At 46.4% G+C, this 20,969-nt stretch overlaps 1 protein-coding gene across 10 annotated transcripts in view; it reads left to right on the forward strand.

The window, feature by feature from the left end:
• CACNA1E (calcium voltage-gated channel subunit alpha1 E) overlaps positions 1 to 20,969 on the forward strand; it is a 497,854-nt gene that overhangs the window by 98,087 nt on the left and 378,798 nt on the right. For all 10 annotated transcript variants that reach the window (XM_045452580.1, XM_045452585.1, XM_045452576.1 and 7 more), the window contains exon 2: positions 10,829 to 11,282. In XM_045452580.1, the coding sequence (XP_045308536.1) occupies positions 10,843 to 11,282 (440 nt within the window). In that variant the 5' untranslated portion in view covers positions 10,829 to 10,842. The remainder of the gene's footprint in view (positions 1 to 10,828; positions 11,283 to 20,969) is intronic.

Here is a 20,969-nt window from a genome sequence, read left to right on the forward strand (position 1 = left end):
GTGGTGAGAAAGAGCTCAGGGACTAAGGAAGGAGTTGGAAAGACCCCAAGCTCGTTTTGTCCATTTCTTTCTTGTTTCATCCCAGAGCAGAGCAGTTCCTTGATTCTTGTCACGTGATGCCATGATCTCAAGTGTCACTTCCCCTTTTCCACACATCTGGGCAGTCCTGTGATCATCCTGCATGGTGCTGCCTGGGGATGCCTGGGACTCTGTGCCATGGCAAGAGCATGCTCTGCTCCCACGAAGTGCTGTGCTTATTTAGAGTGTCCCATTGACCATGGCTCTACATCTTCTACACAGACCTGTATAAAGCACAGAGCCAAGCCTGTGGGAAGACTGGGTAGAATCTGTCATAAATGTGCAGGACTTGTTACCCCCTATACATACAGGTACACGTACATACAACCACTGAAACATGCAGATGCTCAAAGAAAGAAGAAAAGGAAGGAAGAAAGAAAGAAAGGAAGAAAGAAAAGACAAGACGCAGATGGTCTTGTACTTAAGAGATAGGACCATTCGAAATCCCATTCACTTATTTTTTTTAATGTTTACTTATTTTTGAGACAGAGAGAGACAGAGCATGAACTGGGGAGGGTCAGAGAGAGAGGGAGACACAGAATCCGAAACAGCCTCCAGGCTCTGAGCTGTCAGCACAGAGTCCGACATGGGGCTCGAACTCACGGACTGTGAGATCATGACCTGAGCCTCCAGGCTCTGAGCTGTCAGCACAGAGTCCGACATGGGGCTCGAACTCACGGACTGTGAGATCATGACCTGAGCCGAAGTCGGACGCTTAACCGACTGAGCCACCCAGGCGCCCCAATCCCATTCACTTTCAAGTTAAGAGACATTGGATGAGGAATCAGATATTGAAGTCCAGATTCAGTGTTTACTAGCTAGGTGACTTTAGGTAAGTTTCTGTTATTAAATGAGAATAGTAATAATATTTATCTTATAGGGTGGTTAATAAACATGAATTTCTAGTCCTGAATATGAGTCCAATTAAGTGAAAGTTATCATTACCATTGTTATTGTCTTAGTACTACCATTATTAGAGCCCAGTTGGTACAGTGGGTGACAGAATGGCATTTGGGGTCAAACATGGATCAGATGCTCTACCGTTTAACCACAGTATGAACCTAACATTGGGGATATTAATTAGCCCTTTTAAGTCTTAGTTTTCTCATTCATAAAACTGGGTTAATAATAATTGTTTCATAAGACTTTTTCAAGAATTAAATGAATTCTTTAAATGATTTATTCCATGAAAGTCCCTTGCTGGAATATCTAGCATAAAATACAAATTCAATAAATATTAGCCATTATATTTATTGATGATAATGATGACGGTGGTAGTGCCTACTATGACCACTAAATCCTTTTATACTGTATTTAATTGCAACAAGTCCTTTTCCATACAATCCAATGCAGTGTTTCCTTCCCTACCTAAAACATACTGCTTGCTCAATTGGATTTAACTTTATTCTATTTGGGTTAAGTCATTTTCCCATTATACCAAGGATTCTTAGAATTAAAATCCTAGTCTCAAGAATTTTATGCAAGACTTAAGTCCCAATGTCTATGTATAAAAGATGAATTACAACCAAAACATATATGGAGGAGTGTGAGACTTTCCCCCTGCTGTGATCAAAACAATTAAGTGGTTTTGTGGGCTTGTGGAGTAGTAAATCTTATCATTGTGTAGAGCATGTGGGGGCCCCTTCAGTTAGTATATTTGGGGTAGAAGTAACAGAAAATGTAACTCCAACAAATGGGCTTTAACCATCAGGATCTGTATTGCCTCATATTGCTAGTGGTGTAGAGGAGGGGTGGCTCCAGGTTGACTGAATCTGGTGGCTTTATTTCCATTGCTTGTGATCGTCTTGGCCCTGCTTTTCTGCAGGTGGCAGCTTCATTCTTAGGTTGGTGGAGAGGTAAACAGCTCCACTGTTTACATCTGTGCGGGACGACAGGGCACTTCCCCCAAAATCTTTCCTTACGAGTTGGGAGAATTTTCCTAAAAGCCCCAGTAAGCTTTACTTCATATTTCATTGGCCTTAAATGGGTCATGTGCCCTCCTCTTACTTCATCACTGGCGAAAGGATGGGATTCTCCAGACTGGCTTAATCTAACCAGAATCCACCCTGGAGCCCGTTGCCCACACTGTACAGATACTTCACAAGGGTGGGGAATGGCAGGGTCTTGAAGAGGTAACCATAATGCTTGCTACAAGTTTTCTTTTTAAGGGTTTTTATTTTTATTTTTTATTTTAGAGAGAGAGAGAGAGAGCATAAGTGGGGGACAGAGGGAGAGAGAGAGAGAGAGAGAGAGAGAGAGAGAGAGAGAGAGAGAGAAAGAGAAAATCTTAAGCAGTCTCCATGCTGAGCAGAACTCAATCCCACGACTCTGGCGTCATAACTTGAGCTGAAATCAAGAGTCAGACGCTCAGGTGACTGAACCACCCAGGCGCCCCACTATGAGTTTTCTTTTTAGTTTATTGGAGGTATGCAGGCGCTTTCGATTTGGTTGTAATTGTTGGTCTAATCTTACAAGTGCTCTGTGTCATATTGCACAACTCCAAGGGGCACCAGTCTGAGTTGCACACCTGGGATTGCCCACACTGTACTCTGTTGTGTATTTATTGAGCAAAAAATCCTTCAGGTCATGTTATCCCTGGAAATGCAAATTTTGTTCTCAATGAATTCTTTGGCTTAAAAAACAGGTTAATTATAATATCATTATTAGTAGTTATGTGGTGAAATACACAATAAATGACCAGAAAGAAAATGCATAAAATTGAACACAGAGTACAGAGATTTTGGTACAATGAAGGAGAGAGTATAAAAGCTTTCAGAAACCAGATGGGCTCTGGAGTCATCGGTGTGTCCTTCTTCATTTCCACTGGTGTCTGAATGTCCAGCTCGTAACCTGTCATCTTTCTATGTGTTGGCGGGCTTCTTTGTATCTTCCATATCTTTGATCACAGCTGAGGAGGTGGCTGGACAGAGGCTGGGCTCTGACACAGGTCTGACATCTGGACTTGACCCCTAGGAGGAGCCAGCCCCAGCAGACAGATGCGGCAGAGCTCAGGATCTGGAATGGACAGCCACCAATGAACCATAGGGGCTCATGCCTGGCTAACATGCAAAGCCCTTAGGGGTATAGGCTTTTCCTTCTTCCTGAGGCCACGCTATGGAGACCTTGAATGCCGGGCTCAGAGCTTTGCACTTGATTCTCTATGCGGCATTTCAGACTGGCTGTCCCAGTACAAACAGAGTTCCCTGCTTCCAGCTGAAGAGTGAGGGACTGCTGCTGAGCTGGTGTCTTTGCAAGCACGCACTGGTATTGGGACTCTGATCAGAGAAGAGATTCTATCTGGCTGCACCAACGCTGCTATCTCCCACCCATAACTTTGCCGCGGCAGTAACTTACTCTTCTTTAAAAGAGGGCTTCTTAGGAAATCAATTCAAGTAATCTGGGTCTGCGTGGGTGGGAAGGATATTATCAGGCTCTAGTTGAAGACTCCTGGTGCTCCTGAGACTGATACTTGAGAAGTGTTTTGATGGAAGTGAGGCTAGTGGAGAAGTTTCTGCAGCATTGTGGATTGAGTTGTCTGAGCCTGATGCTGCAGTGGTTTGGACAGATACCTTTCAGAGACCTGTGGTCTCTTAGATGTTTGCCCACCAGGCCTTCTTTGTCCCAGGTCAGGCAGTTGTGGACCCTGACTCTGTTTCTGCAAGTCCAGGGGTGTGGAAATACTTGTTTTTCTCCCGCTGTAACCATTACTGACTCCTGGTGGGTGTTTTTTCCAGACACTATCTGAGGAGTGGTATCCTTTTCTTTGTTTTCTACTCCCTTTCAGGTCCTCAGAAAAAGGACTTGTTTTGTCTTTGTCTATCTGTCTGTCTGTTTTATCTGTGTGCTTTAGGGAAGTAGAAGGAGTAAGAGAAGTAATAAATTCCAGAAAAGTCACAAATGCTCAAGGAATCTCCAGATACTCTTGCAGAAGTAATTCTTACTTTATATTAAAAAGTAACTGAGCTAAAACATTTTTTTTAATTGTGCTGGGTCTAACCTCTTGGGTTTCCTCCTGGACTCCTGTTGTGATATCATAAAGAGTTTCCAGTGCCTTTCTCAGTTCCCAGTACATAGTAGGTGCTCAATAAATATTTGTTGAATGAATCTGTTGTCTTTTTCTGATGATTTCTGCACATCATGTATTAAGCCCCCTTTCCTTATTAAAGAGTTTTCCTTCCCTCTTTAAGTCGGGCAGATCCTGTGGAGGTTTGAAGCAGCTTCTAAAGCAGAATAGTAAAGATGAATATTTAAGCAAATTGGAAAGTTGCAGGTAAAAGCCCCTTAAAACCACTTCTATCCACTCAGTGTAGTTGTAAGGTTTTTTGCAGAAGGTAACTCTTAAAGAGGACTAATGTGCCACATAGCAAAATTGTAGTATGGAAGACTGCATAGCGTCTTTTCTACTTCCTGCCCCTGCCCTCTCTTTCCCATGCATTCCTTCCTTTTATAACTATTTACTGAATGCCTATAAGGGCTAGGTCCTAGGGGTACAGTGCTGAATAAAGCAAGTGTGGTTTCTGCCTTCATGTAGCTAAAAGGCTAGTGTGGGAAGGCGTGCCATTAATCAAATGACTGTAGAGATAGATATGTCTATGATGTGAGCTTGCTCTGTAATTTATTAGGACTCACCCACAGTTTACATTTTTGAGGTCTTGTTTTCCAAATCATCAAGATCCTTTGGTGAATCGATCATTTGTCACAATGTTTAGGGTTTCTCCTTTTACATAAAATATATCTGTTTACCTGTGTCTGTATATATTATGATGTTGCTAATTTCAGCAGTTAATTAATACCCCACTAAATTGGCCAGTATTCAGTGTATTTGATATATTTGTTTCCAGAGACTATCTGGAATATGTGGAATATATGGCTTTGTGTTACTTTTGGGGTTATATCATAATACAGATATTATAGTGTAATGGAGATTGCTAGTGCTTATTAGTACTAGTTTTCTCCTCTTCTTACTTGGCATGTAAGTAAACTCACAGTCTCCAGGTTCTTTCCCAGATGCTATCTTACTTGATTCCCACCACAGACTTCTGTAGGACAGATTATATTATTATCCTCATGGAAGAAACTGACCTAGAGAAGAGAAGAGAGTTGCCAAAGGTTACTTGACTAGCAAGTGGAAGAACTGTACCCTGAACCCTGAGATTCTGACACCAGATCATGGGCTCTTTTGACTCCTCCATAGGGACTCTGGCAGACTTAGTGATCATTCCATATTTGAAGCAGAGTGTTTTCCTTGGTCTTGGTTTACATTCAAGATGAACCAGCCTGTCAAATTGCAGTTGGACATTAGCCCGTCCTTGAACAGTCACCATAACAACATAGACATATGGAGAAGAATGTGGGATGGGCAAAACCGATGCCAGTCTAGGCAAGGATAGAGTTTTGCAGGGAGTGGGGGTGGGTCAAGGAACTCCTGGATATGTAGATATAGACTGAAGATGGGTGAGAGGGACACTGTCCCAGGGGCATTTAATATCCTAATTCATCCAGGACAACACCTCTTACCAACTTAGCACAACCTCTCATAACTACTTAGTGCTTTTAGGACAGTGTTTCTTAAGACATGATTAGTAGAGGAGATGTTTATTAAAACTACAGATTCCTGAGTGCACCAAAGAACTATTGCATGAGAATCTCTGGAGGGAGGTCCCAGGAATCTGCATTTAAAAACCAGCAGTGAATATGATTCTGGGGTACACTAAAGCTTGAGCACCACAGTCTTGGGAGGTCACAGCAAATGAAAATAACATATAGCTTTTGTTCCTCCCTTGTGGTTGGGTAGCAAGCTGACTCAGAAAAGTTAAATCCCTGGATGAATATTTCTGCACCAGGAATGTCTCCTCTCTGAACAGGTGGGTGAGGATGATGAATAGGGTCATTCTCTGCCTTCCCTTTTGCTTTACAGAAAACCCATGAACCCTATCGGTTCTCATCTCTAGAGAATCATTTTTAGAGAGGAACTCAACATGACATCTCAGTAGTGTAGTGTCACATTTTAAAAAAATGTTTCCTCCTTATGATTTTTCACTTCTAATAGTTAGGGAATGGGACCCTTCTGCCCTCTTCTTGTGCAGGGCAGACAGAAGGAGCAAAGCCAGGAGAGCTTCAGGGCCACCACTCACCTTTTAGTACCATCAGTCTTATTTCTGCCCACTATCTCCCAGCCTGTGCTAGGTGGTGTATGCAGTGGAGACTTCCTCCTCATTGTAGGACTCAAGACTTTCAGGGTATGAAAACAGTACATTCACAAGAGCATAGGCTTTGTTGACTTACTGGTGTATCTATTTTTCAGAAGGTGGCTTGAGGATGCACATGTTCTGGAGGAATGAGAAAGTGAGCAGTGGAGGGGTGGGAGTGGGATGGACGTGAACCCAATGAGAGAAGGATGCATGTCCTCAACGTGGTAGACTCCCTTGCTGGGCCTGGGAGGCACGGACAAGCCGATGGGATGCATAGGCCATTATTTCTGAAGTAATCAAAAGTAGACAAATAAAAATTAAAACTGATACTGTATAAAGGGAAGGATGGTGCAAATGACATAATATTTCTCCATGGAGGAAGATCTTGACTCCAACACTGGAAGGCAGAGAGGAGTGAAGATTTTGGAGGCAGGCAGGAGTGGCTCAAGTGGCTTTGGCAGTGCTACATGCTTGGGGTGGGGGTGGGAAGGAGATCCCTTACCCTGCTACTCTGTGTGGACTGACAAGCAAGGGAACAGTTTTTAATGGGGCTACTGGGTTTCAGATATGTCATTTTTCCTCCTTAGGACCGCTGTAATTAAAAATCCCATCCCTAGAGTGCCTGGGTGGCTCTTAGGCATCTGACTCTTGATTTTGGCTCAGGTCGTGAAGTCATGGTTTGTGAGTTTGAGCCCCATGGTTAGTGCAGAGCCTGCTTGGGATTCTCTGTCTCCCTCTCTCTATGCTTCTTTCTCTTTCCCTCTCTCTCTCTCAAAATAAACAAATTAAAAAAAATTCTATCCTCTGCCCATTAGCCAAACAAAGCAATAAAGAATAAGAAGAGGGGCGCCTGGGTGGCTTGGTCAGTTGAGAGTCCAGCTCTTGATTTCCGTTGGGTCACGTGATCATGGTTTGTGGGACCAAGCCCCACATCAGCCCCAAGGCCTGATTGGGATTCTGTCTCTCCCTCTCTTTCTGCCCCTCCCTTGCTCACTTGAATGCACAGGTACATTCTCTCAAAATAAATAAAGAAAAAAAAAAAAAGAAAAAGAAGAGAGGTGGATAGAAAGCAAGGGTTAGAGGAATAAGATGGGTGCCCTTGGAGATTTCATTAGCTTATTCTTGGGCTAGTATCTCAGAACAGCAAGTCCTGTTTTCTTTCCATTAGGGGCTGGGGCTGGGGGCCACAGGACACCAACTTTGCCCTCAGGAAGCTTCTCATTTAGTATGTCCACCCGTGATTCTGTTTTATGGGTCTCCATTCCCTCTTTTTGCCCGCTGCTGTAGAACCTGCCCCCATGGACATAGACTGAGTAACAATGATGGAGTCCAAGAGATGCAGTTGAAAGAGCAAAGTTTACAAAAGTTTATAAATAAAGTTCTATGAGAATACAGTCACACACATTTGTTTACATATTATCTGTGTTCATGCTATAAGAACAGAGTTTGAGTAGTTGAACAAAAATTACATGGCCTGCAATATGTGAACTATTTATTATCTGGTCTTTATAGAAACAGTCTGCCAGCCCCTCTGGATCTAGAGATCTCACACTGTATTTAAATGCTTAGCCTTGAAGTGACATACATCACTCTACTCACAACTCATTGGCCAAAATGGTCACGTGACCCCACTCAACCACAGGGGCCAGGAAGTGCATGCTACTATGTGCCCAGGATGGAGGATGACCAGAATATTTGGCAAAGAGTTCTAATGGCCACCACAACAGCCTACTATGTGTTGAACTCAATACTAGGTTCTGGATATAGAAAGATAAGACTTGAGGAACTCCAGGGATGCCAGAACTTGGGGGCTGGGTGGGGGGAAGACTAAGTATAGAGTAGACTCGAATGTCCTTCCCTGGAGTATGTAGACTCCAACTCACCTAAATTGCCTGAGATAGTAAATGTTTTCTCAGTTTGATGATAGCCAGAGCAGGAGACTGGCCGGCTTGTCAGGCAGTGGGGGTGACAGATTCCCTTGATGAACATTTATATCAATAATAGAAGGGTTGTTTAACAGGAATTCTTAAAGGAAAGATGAGATAATTTCATGTTTTGATATTCGTAAAATTGATTCCGTTGAAGCAGAGCTCTGCAGTGCATATTATTGCTGCTGTAATTTTGGCAAAGATGTGATTCAGATTGGCAAAGTGTCTGGGAAAGGGAAATCCAGTAAGGAGACAGAGAGGGTGGAGTGGGCCAGGAAGCAGATGCCAGGAGCCAGGTCCCGGTGGCCTGGCGAGAGCTGGGAGGGTGGCCCAGGAATCTCAGCCATGTAGGACCATGAGGGAGAGGAGGCTCCTGGTGGCAGAACCGGAGGTTGCTTGAGTTTCTGGTAGTGCTGAAGCCTGGCAGAGGGAGTGGGAGCACCCCAGGGAGGGGTGCGTGCGTGTGTGTGGTGAGGGAGAGACATTTAAACATCGTAGGAATGAAGGATAAATTTAAAATCCATCAAGCAGAGTTGAGACAGAATGACAATGTGAAGAACATGAATCACTCTTTCTAGGGACCCACCCAACTGTTTGCAGATTCTGAAATGTATTTTTCCCGTCAGTTCTCTTTCCTACCGAGCTTATCCTGGACCCTTACCTTCCTTTCCTTTTGCTCCTTTGACCCAGACTTGGTGGCCGAGTATCTAGCACTGACCAGCACGTTCCCAGAACCTCCAGCCCAGCATCACCAAAGCCTTGGGGTATGGTGCTGGCAGGGCTGGGAAGAGCAGGCCAGGTGCTAGAGATACTGGCAGGGACAGAAGAGGAGGATATCATAGGGTCCTCTCTCCTGGGAAGTCAGGTCTATTCAGTGTTCACATCAGGCTTTATCACACAGGCAGGAAGATCATCCCGGCTTCTTCTTGTCTACCTGCTACTTTAGTGTGATGTGGGGGTGGCTGGGAGAGGCATCTATTTATTCTGCTTCATGTGGTAGAGCAGTGTGGTCAATATAGTGAGAAAAACTATGAGCCAGGACTTGAAACCTGAGCTCTCTCCCAGCTCTGACTTTGAGTGGTGATGTGACCTGGGACAAGTCTCTACCTCTCTGCACATCAGCGTCCTCACTGACAAAATGGTATGGCTACACCATAAAGATTCCACTTTAGTATTCGCTATTTTTGAGATTTTCAGTTCAGACCAGGGGAGGTGGTGGGGGTTCTGGAGGGTAGCATTCTGGAAAGGTGCCTCCCTAGGGGGCCTAGCACAGTCCCCAGTGCACACTAAGCACGGTTGAGTGATCTGGATGCCAGGCCTTTTCTGAGCATGTAGAGCATGTGGCACTGCTTAGTGCCAAGGGGCGTGTGTGTGTGTGTGTGTGTGTCACTTGTGGTCACTAGTGGTGTGGCTTGGAATGTGGGTGGGGAGGAGGCCAAGAATTCAGGTGTTGGGCTCTTGGCTGGGAAGGAGATAGTAAGAAGATATCTCAAAAAGGTCCTCTTGCATCAGAAGGTCTGTCCCCCAGACCTCAGACTTATCATGGGAGCTCTTGATCCTTGAGTTCCCTGAATCCTCTTTGCACATGCTCTTCCCTTTGTCTGTAATCTGGTCCCATTTCTCACCTGGCAAGCTCTGTTCAAATGCAGAATGAGGGCCATTTCCTCCACATAGCCCTTCCGGCCACCTCCAAGTGGGTTTCCATGTCCCTACTGTGAGCTCCTACAGCAATCAGGCCTGCCTCAATCATAGCACATCATGTTGTGTGGTCAAAATCGATGTTCTTCCCGTTTCTCCCACGAGGAGGATGTGGACTAAATCCAGCTCATGTCAGTGTGCCCAGTCCCTGGCACAGTGCCTGGCACATGGTAAGCCCTGTCAGTGTGGACTGGATGAGTACATCTTTCAGAGGCAAATCTGGCCACATCCTCCCTGGCATGGAAAAGGGAAAGGAGGCTCAAAGATGCTAGCAGAGGCATCTGATTCTACAGCTGCTCCCCAGATCCTGCGGTGGATGTACATTAGGAAAGGAGGAAGGAACCTATACATGGGATCCAGTTCTCAACGCTAGGTTGCCTGTGTCTTGTCCTGGGGAGAGAGTGTTAGAATCAGGGCAGCAGGTGGTGGGTGAGGTTTCCCCAGAGGACGTGGGGCACTAGGGAAAGGGTTAGAGAGATTCTTTCACTACAAATGGGAGAGAACAGCCAGCTAGCTTGTCTGAAGTTGGGGCGAGGACAGCCTTTGGTGTTCTCTCCTTGTAGCAGTACCCTGAGACATTCATCACTATTGCACATGACTGTTGCTGTAACTTCCGTCTTCTACACTAGCCTGTGAAGTTCTTGGGGCAAAAATCAAGTGTACTTTGTTTAACTCTGGGTAACTCAGCACCTGGCACCCAGCCTGGTCCACAGTGGATTCTCCTGAGTTCAGTGATCATTTACAGAGTTCCTACTGTGTGCCAGTTTCTGGACCAGGCCTGGGCCATAGCACCGAGTCAGCCCAAAGCCTTGCTGTGAAGGACGACTTCATTAACCTCTTTCTCTTCTCTATTTCCCTCTTGTCCGCCTCTCCCTCCCCCCACTTCCCCGCCCATCCCATCTCCCTTCTGTCTCCCCCGCCTCCCCTGCACAGAGCAATGTTCTGGGATGGTGCCGGAGATGCGTGGACTGAGCCCAGGCCGCAGGCTGCCCGAGCCCGCCCCCTGCCCCGCCGCAGGCGGGAACCCTGAGCCCTGGGCCTTGGGCCGCCGCCACCGCCACGTCCTAGCCCTGCCTGAGGAGGAGGCATGGCGGCCCCAGCAGTGCGCCCTGCTCGAGGCCGATGCCTCGGACGAGGTGGGCATGCTGCCCGCCTCCCCGCGTGCCGTCGCCGCGGGCTTCGACAACTTCTTCCCGGTGCAGGAGGGCGAGGGCCCCGGCTGGGAGGGCGGCGCGGCCCTGGAAGCTGGCTCCAGCCCGTTCCTCCCGGTGAGCCCCGAGGTGATGAAGCGGCGGCGCGGGGGGCTCATCGAGCAGCGCGACATCATCAAGGCCCACGAGGCGCACAAGATGCAGAGCACCCCGCAGGCCCGGCGCAAGGAGTGGGAGTGAGTACGGGAAGGTGGGCGCGGGTGGCGGGGGCACGGGGGCAGGCCCAGTGCCGCGGCGGAGAGGATGGGGTGCGCGTGGCCCTGCCGGGGCGTCCAGTGGGAAAGGGTGGGCCCAGGGAGGCAGGTGCCTTTGTCCCTGCTGCCGCTCAAGAGGGATTTGACCCAGGGAGAGAGGTCTCTGGGGTCAGCCACAATCTCACTAACCAGCTGTAGGCTGCATTCACCCTCACTGAGGTCTACAGCCGTCAGGTGGGGGCAGTCATGCCTGCCCTCTAAAGCATACCTGTTTACTGAGATCTGGAGAAAGAGCTGGGGTCTGTGTCACACTCTGAGCTTCCCTGAAAAGAGGAGCTCCATAAAGCCGGGAGAAGCCACCAAAGCATGAATGAATCATCCGTCACCTTTCCTTCTGGAATGTAGCCAACCCTGCTCTTTCTAAGGTCAGCTTTGGGTGAATGATTACATTTTGGGGCACGTCTTCAGTGGTGGAAGAGATTGTGGCCTCCGTGACTTTATCACTGATCTTTTTGGGGAGAGCAAAAGGATTTATGTTCTTAGACTGCCTTTAACCCAGTTCATACCTGTTGGAAACTTAGGCTTCATTCCAAGGAATCCTACATTAAAGGGAGATAGGATTTCATTTGATTCTCAATTGGTGCTCCAGGTTTACACCCCACCGAGGGACTTTGTTTTGTCCTTTGGATGCCAGTGTATATTTTGCACGTTTGCATGTCTTGTGGTTTGTATGTCTTTAGCTCCTCTTCCTTAGACTGTTGAGTTGTTAAATGTCATCAGGTGCAAAAAGGCAAATAATCAATGTGTTTTGATGGTGATGGTCATGGTAGGCTTTAACTGGTTTCAGTGGACGTTATACGTGGTGCAAAGGGGTGTAGATTATCTGATCTCTGGATGTCTTTTCGTATGGATGTTAAAATATTTATTGGCTCATTCATTCATTCATTCATTCATTCAGTGAGCCCTGATATGTGCCAGGCTTCTGGGATTTAGAGAGGAGTCGGGCATCCAGCATTCAACTTCTCTCCTGTTGTTCACCTCCAAGTACTGCTAGTCTTTAAAACCCTACATAGCTCTAAGAGCCAGGCAACATCCTAAGCACCTATATTAATTTATCTTAATCCTCACCATTACTGTGAGATAGGTACAGTTATTATCCATGTTTAACCAGTGAGGCACAGAAAAGTTAGATGACTTTCCCAAAGTCACTCCAATAATAACTATGTTGTTCCTGTGATTTGCTATTGATCCATGATTTGGACCCTGACAGTCTGGTTCTCGAATTCATGCTTTCCACAATGGCACAGGACCTTTCCTTCCAGTTCCCACAGTATTTAACTTCTATCTCAACCACCAATTGAGATGCCACAAGAGCACCGACTTGGGGGTTAGGAGACTTGGGTCTAATTCCCAGGGTGACCAAACTAGTGGTATGATGTCAAGTCAGTTACCTCATGGCTTTGAGAAATGAGGAGGAGAAAGTAGACTGTGGAAATACTGTGCAGCTCTGATAGTTGGTATTTCTTCATATTCAGAAGTATTATATTTTTCTGCACCTCTGTCTTGTTTTCCTAAGAGGGTCTGAACAATTCGGGGGCAGAGACTCTCTTACACATTTTTCATGTCACTCAGTGCCTGTCATATGGCCTAACTCAAGAATGTCTATAATACTCACTGAAAAACTAGCTTCACCATGACTAGCAATGCATGAGTAACTCTTATGTCTTTCTTAAAGTTAAACTTTTGCTAGTTGGGGGATATCAAGGTCTAGTAGCAGCCAACTACTTGGAGTGGTGGTGGGGATGGTTGGGAGACTGCTTTCACCTGGACAGGTGCATAAGGAAGTGAAACAGGGCAGACACATCAATGGCCTGGGGGCATGTCAACCTTCCTGAGTGTGGCTGTGGAGGAATTGAGAAGGAGGGGTCAGGGCAGTAGGAGGAAAGACAGAGAGTAAAGGGACAAGGAAGTGAAGAGAGGCATGTGTTCAGAAGGAAGGAGTCATCATCTGTGTAGGAGGTTGCTGAAAGGGCAAATAAAATGAGGATGGAGAAGGGATTACTGCTTTCAGCAATATGGAGGTGACCTTAGTGGGAGCAGTTTCAGTAGGGTTATGGGCCCAGGGTCCAGGTGGAATGGGTTGAGGAGAAAGTGAGAGATGATGGAGATGGTGATGTTACCCGACTCTCTGCCCTGCAACACTCACAGCCTCATCGCTGCAGCCCATATGGAGGCCTCCATGGTTAATATCATCATGCCTTTTTTCCTTACCATCCAAACTCCATCCTCATATGGCTCTCCATGCCTTAATCTGACCCACTTCCTGCTCCTCACCAGCTCCCCAGAGCCTAATATTACATTGTCTGGAACTCATATTCCATCATCAGAAAACTCTTCTACATTCTCCCACCTTCTCTGGACATTCCCGTTACCTCCTTGTTCTAACTGGTACCTGCCTCTCCCCCCACAGGAACATGGCTTGATCAGCAGCTGCCTCATGTGGTGGTTGCCTTTCCTCCCACACTTCCTCATACTCTTGAGCCTGGAGGTGGGGTAGGTGGCTCCTTCCTCCCTATTATTGCTTCCAGACTTATTCCTCACGCCTGTCCTAAAATGCCAGCTCTGGAGCTCATGTCATCATACAATAGCACCTGCTACTCTTTCTTGAAGCCATCTACAGACTCCCAGGTCACTCCCCTTCATTCCAGAAAGATTTTAGCTCTCGGTTTACCACCTGTCTCCCATCTCCTCTCTTGTCATCAGTCTTGGTGATTTTTGTATCCACTTAAATGATCTCTGTGGGACCCTGGCCTCTTGGATCCTTAATCTCTTTTGCCTGATGATTTTCCCTCCATGTTTGCTGCCAAGACCTCACTTCCATGGCCTGCCTGGACCTTGTAACGGGCATGGCTCCCTAATCTCAGCTTCAACCATCCTGTTGTCTGGCCACCACCTCTTTTATGTCCAGTTCACTCCCTCTAATGCTTGATTCCTAGGGTTCTTTAACCTCGCTGGCATCCACAAGAGATCGATTGTATTACGTTTTTGCTGCTCCCCTTCTCAATCATATCCTTACTTCTCATAAAATAAAATAAAATAAAATAAAATAAAATAAAATAAAATAAAATAATCACATTAAATCCCATTGTAAGAACCAAAAAATACTTTCTGAGCAAAATGGTGATGTTGCCCTTGAAGTCTCCTCCTACCCTCTCAACCCTTTCTCCTGCCAGCTTCTCATACAGAGCCAGTCATCAGCCAAGGGCAAGGATGCTGGATGCCTCCCAAACGGCTCTAGTCTACTTCATGCTTCATCATCCTTGTTTTCACCCTCAACTTCTTTGCCCCTCTGTTGCTCCACTATATTGGTCTGGCAAGACTCCACCTCTGCTTAAATCCCACTTGCCACCTATTCCTCCCCTGCCCTTGGGCAGTAGAGCTTGCTGTAGAAAGCTGTAGAACTCTCTACAGGGCTTGCTGTAAATTCATGTAAATTCTTGACCCCCCTACCACAAGTCGGCCCTTGATCTTGCCCAGAAATCCTGCTACTTTTCCCCTTTCCATTTTACCCTCACACTCTTTTAGAGATTATTTCACATACTTACCCCTTCGTGCTCAGACTCCAATGTCTCCTGCCAGCCCATTTCTAGCTCATAACTGCAACTGCCTTCCTACTTCATTGAGAAAAGAGCAGCAAAGAGGCTTGGAGGAGCTCTTTGACCACATTGACCACCTGCACCTGGACCCCTGTTACAGGCCTTTCCTCCTGTTTCTGTGACTGTCTACTCTGGATGCTCCATGCGGAGGTCTAGATGTAGTGCATGATGAGCCCTTTTGCAGTTCCCTCTAGAGCCCCTTGCAGTCAGGCCTTTGTCCCAGTCAAGCCCACAGCTCTGGCATACTCACACCATCCTCCACGTTGCTGAGTACAGTTGGCAGGTCTCTGTGTCCATCTTCTTTGATCTGGTGGCAGCAGCAGTACCATCTGTCCACTATCACACTGTCTTTCTTGGAACTCTTTTCTCACGTGGCCTTTAGGACCCCACTCTAGGTTTTCTTCCTACCTTGACAGTCTTCCCTCTACCTCTTTTGCTGGTTTCCTCTTCCTTTTTCCAATCCCTAAACACCGGGGAACCCGGGGCTCAGTCCTCTACCTGTTTTCTTCTCACCAACCCTTACTTCCTGGTGACCTCACCCAGGCCTGGACCTCTAGTGACCATCACAGACTGCTGACTCTCAAGTTTGTATCTTTGGTCAAGACCTCTTCCCTGAATTTTACATGCTACTCACTTAATCAGCACCTTTACTTGTATATCCATAGGCATCTCAAGCAAAACCTGTCCAACAGCAAAATATAAATTTTTCTCCAAATCTTCTTCTCTTCTAGTCTTTTCTTTCTCAGAAAATGGAATCTGATTCATTCTTTCTTTCTTTTTTAAGTTTTTAATATTTATTTATTTATTTTTGAGAGAGAAAGAGAGCACGAGTAGGGGAAAGGCAGAGAGAGAGGGAGACACAGAACCCAAAGCAGGCTCCAGGCTCCGAGCTGTCAGCAGAGAGCCCAACGCAGGGCTTGAACCCAAGAACTGCGGGATCATGACCTGAGCTGAAGTTAGACACTTGATCAACTGAGCCACCCAGGCACCCCTACATTCATTCTTTCTGTTGCTGGAGCCAGAAGCATTGGAGTCATCTTGATTTCTCTCACACTGACTCCCTATTCTTGCCAGTCCCCATCAGTTTTCCCTTCGAAATGTATCAGATCGCATTTTACCATTTCTGCTACTATCTCCCTGGTCCAAATCACCTTTTATTTTTATTTTTATTCTGTAGACACTTATATAGTACTTCCTAGATACTCAGCACTATTCTTAATAGTTTACACTTGATCTTAGCCAAAAGGCCGAGAAGCGATTATTCTTAATACTTTAATTCCTTTAATCCTTGTAACAGTTGGATGAGACTGGTACTATTATTATCCCCATATATGCAGTTGAGGCACAGAGTTTGAGTAACTTGTGTTAGAGGGTTACTACAGCCATTCTTGACTAACCAGCCTCCCTGTCTCCATGCATCCCTGGTAGAGTCTCTTTCCCCCACTGGAGCTAAGGATTCTTCTTTGCCTTTTTTTCCTTAAGATTTGCAGAGGAATTGGAAAGACAGTACGTGGAGTTTCCATCAGAGAGTCTTCAGAATTTATCACACTAGTCCTCTGCTGAAACCCTCTAGTGGCTGGCTCCCCATGTCCCGCAGAACAAAGTCCTTAGCATGGTCTTTAAGGCTCTACATGATCTGCCTCCTCTACCACTTGGACCTCTCTCCCACATCCCTAAACACACACAGGCATCGTTGGCTGCATCCCTTAATCTCTTCCCATTCATTCTGCTCACCTACACTGGCCCCGTGCCATTCCTTGAATATGTTCAGACCATTCCCACCTCAGGGAATTTTGCTTTTGCTGTTCCCTCCACCTGGAAAGCTCTTTCCCTATAGACTTTCATGACTCTCATTCACTTCATTTAGGTCTTTGCTCAGAGAGACCTTCCTGATCACCCTATGTAGCATAGCATTCCTCCGTTGTCACTCTCTTTCTCTCTTTATTTTGCTTTTTCCCCATTGCAGCCTTTGTTGCTACTCACACACGCACACACACAGGCACGTAAAGACTCTCTCTCTCTCTCTCTCTCTTTCTATATATGTCTGTCTCCCTCCACTGGAGTGTAAGCTTTTTAAAAAAAATTTTTTTTTAACATTTATTTACTTTTGAGAGAGAGACAGAGAGACAGAGAGATAGAGAGACAGAGTATAAGCAAGGGAGGGGCAGAGAGAGAGGGAGACACAGAATCCGAAGCAGGCTGCAGGCTCCGAGCTGTCAGCACAGAGCCCGATGTGGGGCTCGAACTCACGAACAGTGAGACCATGACCTGAGGTGAAGTTGGACGCTCAACCCACTGAGCCACCCAGCTGCCCCTGAAGTGTAAGCTTCTTAGAAGGAGGGACTTGGTCTTATCTTCAGAGTATAGGACAGTACCTTGTATGTAGTTGGCTCACAATAAGTATCAGTTGAAGGAATGATGAAGTAAATGCACTGAGGGGAATTGATACCCATTCCAGTCAGCTAGCTTCCAGGGAAAGAGGAGTGTGGTTGTGCAGGTTGCTGACCGCCCAAGGCCCTCCAGTTAAGTAATCAGCAGAGGAAGTGGGGAGTCTGTTCTCTGCCCTCCTTCAAGGCTGCTCAGGACCCTGTGTCTACTTCGTGCACCTTGGAGAGATGGAGTCTTCTGCTCCCTCCTGCCTCCTGCCTCCTGCCTCCTGGCTTCTCCTGACTTATATTCTATAGTCAGGATCTTCCTGGCACTAGGACAGGGGCAGCCTGGTCCTTTCTCAAGAAATGGATTTGCTGCAGTAGGAAGTCAGGAAGGATTCTCTGTCGGTGGCCCTGCCAGCTTCCTGTACCTCCCTCAGCTCCAGCCCCTCCCATGGCCCTGTCCACCGCCCACACAGCTGACAGCCCATGGCACACATGCCAGCCTTACAAATCCTGCCTCCTTGGCACTGACTCAGGACTCTAGTGATGCACGAAGCAGACTAGAAACCAGCCTGGGAGGTTTCCAGCTTTTTTTTTTTTGCCTTTGGCTGGGTGAGCCCAATGTGGTAGGGGAATGAATTAAGAGGATAGGAGGAGCCCTCAAGTAAAGGGTCTTTGTTTTTCTGTGGACAGAGTATAGGTGATTCAGATGAAGCAGAATTTCTTGTGCAGAATGCTATTTCCCAAAGAACCTGTTAAAAGGTTTCCTCAGGCCCACTGTATGGGCTATGAGGACCTCTTGGGTAACACTATTCCTCATGGACTGAGTTTTGTAGCTTTAGTGACTGGCCATGAAAACATGTTTTACTCATACTTTAATAGAATTTCCCCCCAGCTTGCCAAATACTTTTATGTATCTCATCTTTCTCTCACAAGGACCCTGTGGACTAGCTATTATTATTCGTAATTTACAAAGGAGAAAAATGAGCCCAAAAGTCAGAGGTGGTGCTAGTCCAAAAAACCGTGTCTTAATAAAGACTGTCACCATTTATTGAGCACTGGCTATGGGCTAGGTGCTTTGCATGTATTATTTATTCTAATGAAAATCATAGGTACTATTATAAAGAGTAGAAACATTTCATATGGGACTATTATTGCATATGGATTTGGAAGAAAGAAAATTATGTGTAACTTTCAAGTCTGCGTAGGTTGGTACAACATACTCTAAAAAGAGGGAAGCAGTATTTCCATAATCATAGTACTTATCACACTACATTCTAATTGCCTATTTACATGTCTGTATCCCCCACTACACTGTATAGCAGAGCAGTCTGTCTGCTCCCCACGGGTCTCCATCCCTTGGTATAGTGTCCGGCACGCAAGAGACACTTAACAGGTATTTGCAGAATGAAAAAAAAAAAAAAAAAAAAACTCATGATTTTATACACCCGAAAACTCAGGCTCAATGAGGTTATCTTTGTTGTCCAGTATCACATAGCTACTGAGGGTTCACTCCAGGCTTTCTGGCTTCATTGTGTATCTTGTTCCACTGAGGCCTTACGCCCATATCAGTATACACCTGCAGTGATCATATAGTGGTAAGCAAGTGACAGGAACCCAGTCATACTATTTAGGGTTAATTCTTGCCATGCTGCTTGTAAACTATGGGACCTGGGGCAAGGTGTAACCTGTCTGCACTTTTAGAGCAAAGATGAATAATAATACTCACCTTGTAGGCCTGTTGTGAATTTGGACCATGTTTACTAGGTCACATATGCTGGTGTGGGTCCTCAAGACGTTGATGAGCCCCACTGTTATTCAGGGACTCTACTCTGCCTACACAGTCTCTGACCTCAATCAGGCCCACATATCTGCAGATGACTCCCGAATGTGGATTTCCCAAGAACCCCAGACTCTTGTAGCCAAATGAGAGGCTGGCATCTCTACACGGTGGTCTACCATAATCTAAAGCTTAGCAGGGCTAAAGCAAAACTCTAGATCCTCTACTGACCCAACCCAGACTCCTCCCATCTCAGTAGGCAGCACCACATCTACCCGGTTGCTCAAGCCAAAGATTCCCATTGTCTTTTATTACTCTGTTTCCCTTTTCTTCCACTTCCAATCAGTTGGCAAGCCTTGTCAACACATCTCCCGAACATATTCCAAGTCTGAACACTTCTGCTGCCAAGTCCCCAGTGCTACCAATCTCTTCCAAGCCACTGTCACTTAGACCAGTGCAGTGGTCTCCTAATTGGCCTCTCTCCTTATGGCTTTGTTTTTCTGTAACCAGGAATGTGTCTGTTCATACAACAGACAGGGGCATTTAAAAAAGATGTAAATTAAATCATGCTTTTGTGATGTAACTTCTCTTTGCACCTAGCCTTCCTTGGGTGACTCCCGACCTCAGCCCTACAATTCGCTCCCTTGCTCCCTACACTCCTGCCCACTTTCAGGCCAGACCCCTGCCTGCTATGTCTCTGCCTCGTCCTTCTGCCTGGAATGTTCTTTCTCCAGATCTTTATAAGGTTGGCTCATTCTTGTCATTTAGACCTCAGCTTAAGTGATACCTCCTCAGTGATGCTAGTCTTCACCAAACAGTCTAAAATAGACATCTGGTAACTCTAGGTCACATCACCCTGTGCTGCTGCCTCCCCCCCAAGAAGAGTGGAAATGACACACAACCCTGTCCACTCCATAGCCTCAGTGCTGGGAGCACTGCCTGACATCTAGGCTCTCAGTGAATATTTGTGAGTGCATGAATGAATGAATGCCCAAGGAATGGTTGGTGTGGTAATAATTATGATCTGGATGCTCACTAGCCCCTGCCAGCACCCAGACATACTGTCAAGTCTAGGGAGCTCAGGACATCAGGGGCTCTAGGCCTAGACCAGGTCAGCCCCTGGGGTGTGAAGCTTCATGGGCTGTGGAAACCCAGGTTGGTTAGGTTGCGGGTTGTTGGGGCACTGTCTCCCTTCTCACCGCTGATCATTACTGAGCCGTGTGTTATTCCACCTTGGGAAAAAGATTCAACCTTTCTGAGCCTCAATATTCAACCTCATTTTTGTCTATTTGCTGGATTGTGGTTGAGGACAGTCACCTTTCTGAACTGCCATGAGCATATAGAGTACTTAGTCCAGTGTTTGGTTGGCCCCCCCATCCCCCAATGTCTGGTTCCTCATCTTAGGCGTCCGTCACATGCTATCTACAGCAGGGCACCAGAGGTTTGCTAAAGCCTGTGGTACAGAGGCTGCAGTCAGGGTTGCGATCAGCTGTGTACATCAGTGGACCCCCTCAGGCCATGAAATGAGGAAATGCACAGTGCCCAACACACAGCACAGAGTCCATGCATATCAGCCATTATTGTTATTATTATTATTATCACCACCACTACCACCATCATCATCTAGTCCAGCTGCCTCATTTACAGATGAGGAAACTAGGGTCCTGAGGGCTGGGTGACTGCTGGTGCTTTACACAAACTGTTCTTCTGATTGCAAGGCCAGCAGGCTACAGTGAGTGACAGGCTCTGAGGAACCAGCCTTGTAAGTCCCATCCGCTTTTCCCTGCTGCTACCCTGCTGACCAGGAGGGATGAAAACTCAAATGTCCAACCACATACTCACCAGCTTTCACACCACACCC

The sequence above is a fragment of the Leopardus geoffroyi genome, chromosome C3, assembly GCF_018350155.1.
Source record: "Leopardus geoffroyi isolate Oge1 chromosome C3, O.geoffroyi_Oge1_pat1.0, whole genome shotgun sequence".
NCBI lineage: Eukaryota > Metazoa > Chordata > Mammalia > Carnivora > Felidae > Leopardus > Leopardus geoffroyi.